Genomic DNA, 8,254 nt, shown 5'->3' on the forward strand with positions numbered 1-8,254 from the left:
TTTTATGAAAATATTTCAAATTGTATATGAAAAACCACACTGTACCCCATGATTGCATCAATGAACATAACTATCATTTAATAAAAAAAGAGAAAAGAAATAGAAAATGTTGTTTTAAAAGAAAACACACAAGTAGAGAACAGGTACATGAAGAAATTCTTAACATTACCAATAATCAGGCAAAAGTAAACCAAAACCATGATGAAATATTCATTCATATCTACTATGATGGCTAATATCAAAAAGAAAAGAGATAATAGGTATTGGCAGGAGCATGGAGAATAGCAGACCCTGTAAAATATTGCTGGTCATAAATTGATAGACATCATGCAGATATGCTTAAAAAGTTAAAAATATTTAACTACCATATAGCCCAGCTCTGACTTATGGATATTTAATGAAATGAAATAAAAATGAGTATATGAAAAAAATCTGTACCCCATGTGTATTCCAGCATTATGCACAATTGCCAAGTTAATGGAAACTACTGAAATGGCTGTTCATGGTGAACAAATAAAAAAGTATGAGTACACACTCACCATAGACTATTGTTTAGCCATAAAAATGATGAATATCCTGCAATTTCAACAACAGAGATGGATCTGGTGGGCATTATGCTAAGTAACATATGGCTGGCACCGAAAGAGAAATAATGCTATAGGTAACATTAAAAAGTTGAACTCATAGAAACAAAGACTACAACACCAGTTGCCAGGGTCAGGAGGCAGAAAATGTGTGGTAATGACAATCAAGGGTAGGAACTTTTACTTGTAAGATGAATAAGTCATGGAAAACAGATGTAGAGCACCATGTCTACAGTTAATATAATAAGGTATATAATAATATAGCAATATTTTGTAGGCTTAAAGTTTGCTAATATAGTAGATCTTAAGTTTTCTCACTATGAATAAAAGTTAATATGTAAGATGATGGATGCATTTACTACTTTGAGTGTATTATTTCTCAATGTACATACATATCAAATTATTATTTACATTATACACATACACACATTTATATATCAAACATACAAATGACACATTTCTGATAATTTACTGTACAGGAGAAAATTATGAAATAAAAGTTATCAAAATATGAGGTATCAATTGGGAGTATAAAATATAGGTGACAATTCTAAGCTTCTCGATGACATGGTATACTTAGGAATTATCTGAAGAGAAGAGATAACAAACTATATTATAGTTGAGAAATTTGGGCATAGAGGATCAAAATTTCTAAGGTTATTTTGTAATAGAGAAAAGAATACTTAGCAATAAAATAGTTTTAGATGTTTTTTGACACAGAGTTTCATTCTGTCACTCCAGGTAGAGTACCACAGCATTAACATAGCTTGCAGAAAGCTTAAATTCTTGGGCTGAAGTGATTCAGCTGCCTCAACCTCCCAAATATTTCAAACTATTTCAAACTATACCTCCCAAGTATATTCAAACTCCAAATTTTATTGTATTTTTAAAACTTACGTGATTTTATGAAATTAGTGAGTCTAAAGTTTTGTAAAATCATCTCTGAATCCTCCTTAGAACTAAAAATCATAAAGAAGAAAATAAAAAACTCAAATTTATGAAACAACTTTCTTCCATTCCTTTCATACATGTCAGACATGAAGAAAAAAAAGACTTTAGAAGTGAAGCTGGGCATGGTGGCTGAGTCTGTAATCCCAGAAATGTGTAGGTCTAGGCAGGAGGATCAGTTGAGACGAGGATTTTGAAATTATCCTCAGCAATATAATGAGAACTCATCCCCCAAATGATAATAATAATGGCAATTACTATTATTATTAGCTGGGAGTTGTCATGCATGCCTGTAGTTGTAGCTTTTAAGGAGGCTAAAGTGAGAGGATCACTTGAACACAGGAGTTTGAGATTGCAGGGAGCTATGATCTGCCTTTAGACTCCAGTTGGGGGAACAGAGCAAGACCATGTCTCAAAAAAAAAAAAAAAAAAAAAAAAAAATATATATATATATGGTTTAAGAGACAGTTCTTCCACAATATGTGCAGGTATTCCCACATCCTCCTAACTGATGAAAATGCTGTCAGATCCCTTGTTATGTTTTTACAAAAGTCTAAAAAAAAAGACAACAAATATATAAATAAAAGTAAAAAATAATTTCTAAAAAAAAAAACCCCAAAACCTCCCAGATCATGCCAAGTCTTATGGACAGTAGAAATAGAAATACTTCAAAATCATTCTACTTAGTCAGGATACCCTTGATAGCAAAATTAGAAAAAAACATATCATTATAATAAAGGGGAAATTACAGACAAAAAATTTGTTTGCTATTTGTATTTTGTCTTGCGTATTCTATAACAAACAAGTACTAAATGATTATGTATTAAAAAAGTGACTAATTCTCATGCAAATTGTATTTAATTTTGACCAAAGTATATTACTTAAACATTAATTTTTAATTCAACATTTTAGTGTGTTGTTTATCATATTGCATCCTCATTTATAAGTGAAATATGTTTGTAATTTCCTTTTTATAATAATATATTTTCTCCAATTTTAATATCAGATGTATGACATACTTCTATCTGACAATATGAATGTTACTTTCTTGGCATCATTACTATTATTATTGCTTAATATTTCATTGCAGCAATCGTCTGGTTTCTTTTCTGAGTGTATTTATCTTCTTTTGTTCTTTATGAGGTTTTTGTTCTCAGTCCTTATGCTAAAATTTACTATTGTCATTAAATTTAGCCTTTTAATTCTGTGAAGACAAAAGTGGAAACCTAATATACACATGTATATGTAAGAAAAATAAATTAAAAAAAATGTTTTCAGATCATTTAGTACCTTGTAACCCAGGAAAATATGTTTGATTCCCAACTAAGTTCTAAGGAAAATCACTGCAGGGGGTAGTAGAGTTCTTAGAGAATGTAAGAGCACAGGACAGACGATGCTCCTCTGTGAGAGAAAAGACATACTCAGCCCTCTCTATATAATTCTAATGAATAAGAGCTTCCCAAACTATTTTTTAAAGACTGGCTTTCTTCTCCACCTTTGCCCCTCTCAGCTGAGCTATCTGCCTCATTCCCTCTCACCTACCTGGGTGTTTAGCTGTTACCTCTTCTCTCTTCATATTCCAGGGCTCTTTGCTTTGCTCCAGACATGTGATCAGGTCTGGCTTAGAAGCAGCAAGTCCTGTTTTATTAGAAATTATTTGTATGAATGGTGCTGTAGATTATCCAATTACCAATCTAGTACTGTACTGAATAAAGAAGAGAGAAGATTATAGAAAGTTCTACAAAATTGTTCCCCCAAATATTCTTTACTGACAGACTCTTTAGAATAATAACAAAATAGTTCAAATTGATAGCTCCTAGGCTCCTCTTTCCACTGCCACTGAATCAATAATAAATGGTGGAAACTGCATTCTAAGCTACAGACCATTTCTAGACTTTCTGGAGTTACCACTAGAGTGAACGATACAGAATCAGCTCTAGAAAGGGGAAGGTTTATTTCAAGACAAGAATCTAAATCTTTTTTTTTGGTTTGGTTTTTTTTTTTTGCTTTACATCAACAAACCTCCAAATTTCTTCAAAAGTATGGATATAAAACTTTTTCATGTGAAGCAGAATTTCTCAAGAATCAATCTACAGAACAAGAAAGTGATGACCCTCATTTGGAATAGAAATTGTGTATTGAAGTTACCCTCACCGAGGGAGACCAGGTTTCTGTAGTTCTCTATCATCACATTCCTATACAAATTCCGCTGTGCAGGGTCCAGCAATGTCCATTCTTCTGGAGAGAATTCTATAGCCACATCCTGGAATGTCAACAGCTTCTGAAAAAGACACAGATTTACCAACTGGTCATAAGAAGAGTTCTTAATTTCAAAGGGAATATGAATGTTATGAGAACTGTTTCTGACATGTCAGTGACTGGGATTATCCATAATATTAAAAAAAAGTGATATTTATTCAAAAAAAAATCTTATCACTTGAGCCCAAGAGTTTGAGGTTGTTGTGAGCTGTAACACCAGGGCACTTTGAGGGTGACAAAAAAAAAAAAGAAAGAAAGAAAGAAAGAAAAGTGAAAAATTAATGTTTATAAAGTCTTGAAAGTTTTCTAATTTTGAGCAATAAGGATGACACGAGATTCATTAAAATAACATATACATAATATCTTTTTGGATGATAACAAAATTAAGAGCATTCAGACATATATATTTTGAATACTGTACTTATAGCATATAAAACAAGATGTATTTCTTATATAGATAAAAATGATGTGTTAAAAGTATCTCCCCAAATTTAATGTGTACAATTAAGAATTGGAGATCTTTTTAAAATGCAGGTTCTGACTCAGCAGATCTCGGGTGAGGATAAGTTTTCTGCATTTCAAAAAACTTCACCAGTAAAGTCAAACCTTCTGGCCCAAAGAGAATCTGATGTCAAGGATCCAGGAAGTGGTGGGCTTTGGTTTTATCTGACCAGGGAATAAAAATGATAGAATCCATTTTCCAAAGCAATCTGCAAGCAAAGAAGCAATAAGAAGTGAAGCTTCAAGGATTCTGGGAAGATGGCTGATTGGTAGCAACCCTGGTCAGAGGCTCCTGAGCAAAGGAAGAAAAACTGGTTGGATTCAGAATTTATGAAGCCAAAGACAGGGAGCTGAGCCCAGAAAGAAGTTTGGCAAACTGTAAATGCAAGGAAGAGCATCTAAGAACACAAAATACAGGTACAAAGCGGGCCCCAGAACTGCTGGCAAGAGCTACCGGCCTCCCACGGGTGGTGGGTGGCCACAGAGGAGTCCCCTGTGCCAGGAAGGCACAGAAGTACTTGCTAGAGCCTTGCGCACCCCGTGGGCAGCAGCAGAGGAGTCCCCCACTCTGGGAGGGCCCAGAACTGCTTGTTAGAGCTGTGCACTCCACGGGTGGCAGAGGAGCTTCCCACTCCAGGGCTCTGTGCAGGTCCAAAACTGCTTGCTAGAGCCGCACACCTCCCGTGGGTGGCCACAAAGGAGTATCCTGCTCCTAGCAGGCACAGAACTACTTGCTAGAGCCTTGTGCACTCCTGGAGGCAGTGGCAGAGGAGTCCCCTATGCTGGGAGGGCCCAGAACTGCTTCCTAGAGCTGCGTGCCCCATGGGCAGCAGAGGAGTTCCCTGCTCCAGAGCTCTGGGTGGGCACAGAACTGTTTGATAGAGCCACATGTCTCCTGCAGGCAGCAGGTGGTCACAGAGGAGTCCCCTGCTCTGGGCAGGCACAGAACTACTTGCTAGAGCCTTGCACACCTTGTGGTGCAGAGGAGTACCCCACTCTGGGAGGGCCCAGAACTGCTTGCTAGAGCTGCGCACCCCACAGACGGCACAGGGGATCCCCGCTCCAGGGCTTTGGGTGGGCCTTGAACTCCTTGCTAGGGCCGAACACCTACTGCGTGCAACGGGTGGTCCCAGAGGATTCCCCTGCTCCAAGCAGCCACAGAACTACTTGCTAGAGCCTTGCGAGCCCCATGGGCTGTGACGGAGGAATCTCCAACATTGGGAGGGCCCAGAACTGCTTGCTAGAGCCATGCATCCCACGGGCGGCAGAGGAGACCCCTGCTCCAGGGCTCTGGGCAGGTCCAGAACTGCTTGCTAGAGCTGCACGCCTCCTGGAGGCAGTGGGTGGCCACAGAGGAGTCCCCTGCTCCTGGCAGGTACAGAAATACTTGCTATAACCCTGTGCACACCCAAGGGTGGGGGCAGAGTGGTCCCCCACTCTGGGAGGGCCCAGAAATGCTTGCTAGAGCTGCACACCTCGTGCAGGTGGTAGGTGGTCACAGAGGAGTCGCCTGATCTGGCAGGCACAGAACTACTTGCTAGAGCCTCATATGCCCTGCGGGCCATGATGGAGCAGGCCCCAACTTTGGGTGGGCCCAGAACTGCTTGCTAGAGCCACGCACCCCACAGGCAGCAGAGGAAATCCCCACTCTAGGGCTCAGGGTGAGCCCAGAACTGCTTGCTAGAGCTGCATGCCTCCGGCAGACAGCGGGTGGCCACAGAGGAGTCCCCTGCTTCAGGAAGGCACAGAACTACTTGCTAGAGCCACACATGCCCCACGGGCAGTGGCAGAGGAGTCCCCCAATTGGGGCAGGCCCAGAACTGCTTGTTAGAGTTGCACGCCTTACAGGCGGCAGAGGAGATCCCTGCCCCAGGCTCCTGCTCTGAGCAGGTCCAGAACTACTTGCTAGTGCTGTGGGAATCCTGCAGGCAGTGGTGGAGGAGTCCTCCATTCCAGGCAGACCCAAAACAGCTTCCTAGAGACACTCACACCCCACGGGGGCCAGCGGAGGAGTTCCCCACTCCAGGCACCCAAGCTGGGTGGGCCCAGAACTGCTTGCTAGAGCCACACGCACCTTGCAGGTGGCAGTGGAGGGGTTCCCTGCTCTGGGCACCCGTGCTGGAAGTGCACAGATTGGCTTGCTAGTGCCGCACACGTCCAACAGGCAATGTGAAGGAGTCCTCTGCTCTCCACCCAGCTACTCTTGTGGGGCTGAACTAGGACTGATCAGGTCGCTCGCATACCCTGCACTACTGCTGCCATTCCCCTACCCCCTGGCTGTTACAGGGTCCTGAACTAGGACTGATCTACCCACTACAGTTCCCCTGTTCCACCGGTTGCGCTAGAGGGGCCAAACTAGGACTGATCTGGCTGCTGCCAGTCTCCTGCCCCCTGGTCTCTCTGGCAGGCTGAAAGAGGTCTAATCCAGCCACGCACACTCCCAGGCAGCAGCTGCCATTTCACTGCACCCCATTTTCCCCAGCATCTCAGAACTGGAAGAAGACAAAAGACATGCTCTGCCTGTCTCTCTGGGCAACAAGAAGAAGCCACCAAATGAACGGTTCTGATAAGGCCTCCAGACAAGGTAAACTAAGCATGGGGTGGAATCAGTGGAAAAACTTTGGCAACTTGAATAAGCAGAGTAGATCAACTTCCCCAAGTAAAAATCGGGCAGACGAAATTGAAGATCCTATCCACAAGCAAATGGCTGAGATGTCAGACATCGAGTTCAGAATGTGGATAGCAAATAAGATTAACAGAATGGAAGAAAGGACGGAAGTAGAAGTTCAAGAAATTATTCAAAAGATTTCTCAAGAAACTATTCTACAGATCTCTCAAGAAATGATTCAAAATATGCCTCAAGAACTCAACGATTTCAAAGATAAAATGATCAAAGATTTTGAAACACTGAGACAAGAGATTGCAGCCCTCAAGCATCTAAAAGATACAGTGGAATCCCTCTGTAACAGAGTGGAACAGGCAGAAGAAAGGATCTCTGATACTGAAGACAAAGCTTTTGAAGAGGCCCAGGAGCACAAAGATCAAAAGAAATGGAGAGCAAAAACGGATCTCACTCTCAGAGAACTCTCGGATAATTCGAGAAAACTAATATTCGCCTTGTAGGAATCCTTGAAGGTGATGAAGTTGCTTCACAAAACACAGAGACTCTTCTTCATGAAATTATGAAAGATAACTTTTCAGACATGCCAAGAGATTCTGAAATTCAGATAGCAGACAGTTTCAGAACCCCAGCGCGACTCACCCCGAACAAGACATCCCCCAGACACATCATAATTAACTTCAACAAATTTAAGATGAAATAGAAAATTCTGAAAGCAGTCTGATGTAAAAAAACCATAACCTACAAGGGGAAGAGTATGAGGATGACTGTAGATTTCTCAGCTGAAAGCTTTCGGGCTAGAAGCGGATGGTCATCAACTTTTGATCTCCTAAAACAAAATAACTTTCAACCAGGATCCTGTATCCAGCTAAACTGAGTTTCATTTATGATGGAGAAATTAAGTACTTTAGCGACATTCACATGTTCGAGAAATTTGTCATAACTAAACCAGCTCTCCAGGAAATTCTCAAACCTCTCCTACATAATGACCAGTGCAATCCTCTCCACTCAGAAACTTTTGATCAAATTCCAACTTCCACAATGGCAAAAGGATTAAAAATATCTACTGGACTTTTGATCAACTCAATGCTCAAAATTCTACAAGGCTTATCAATAATTTTAACCAATGTGAATGGCTTAAATTGTCCTCTAAAGAGACACAGATTGACTGATTGGATACAGAAACTCAGACCAGACATCTATTGTATACAAGAATCTCACCTTACCTTAAAAGACAAATATAGACTGATCAAAACAGCATGGTACTGGCACAAAAATAGAGAGGTAGATGTATGGAACAGAATAGAGAGCCAACAGATGAAACCAACTACTTACCGGTACC

At 40.7% G+C, this 8,254-nt stretch overlaps 1 protein-coding gene across 1 annotated transcript in view; it reads right to left on the reverse strand.

Annotated features, from left to right (window-relative positions):
- Positions 1-3,066: 3,066 nt before the first annotated feature.
- LOC100958156 (zinc finger protein 679-like) overlaps positions 3,067-8,254 on the reverse strand; it is a 156,460-nt gene continuing 151,272 nt past the window's right edge. Inside the window, exon 4 of the mRNA XM_012813954.2 lies at positions 3,067-3,170. Within this exon, the coding sequence (XP_012669408.2) occupies positions 3,067-3,170 (104 nt within the window). The remainder of the gene's footprint in view (positions 3,171-8,254) is intronic.

The sequence above is a fragment of the Otolemur garnettii genome, unplaced genomic scaffold, assembly GCF_000181295.1.
Source record: "Otolemur garnettii isolate 467f Iridium unplaced genomic scaffold, OtoGar3 scaffold00377, whole genome shotgun sequence".
In the NCBI taxonomy this organism is placed as follows: Eukaryota; Metazoa; Chordata; class Mammalia; order Primates; family Galagidae; genus Otolemur; species Otolemur garnettii.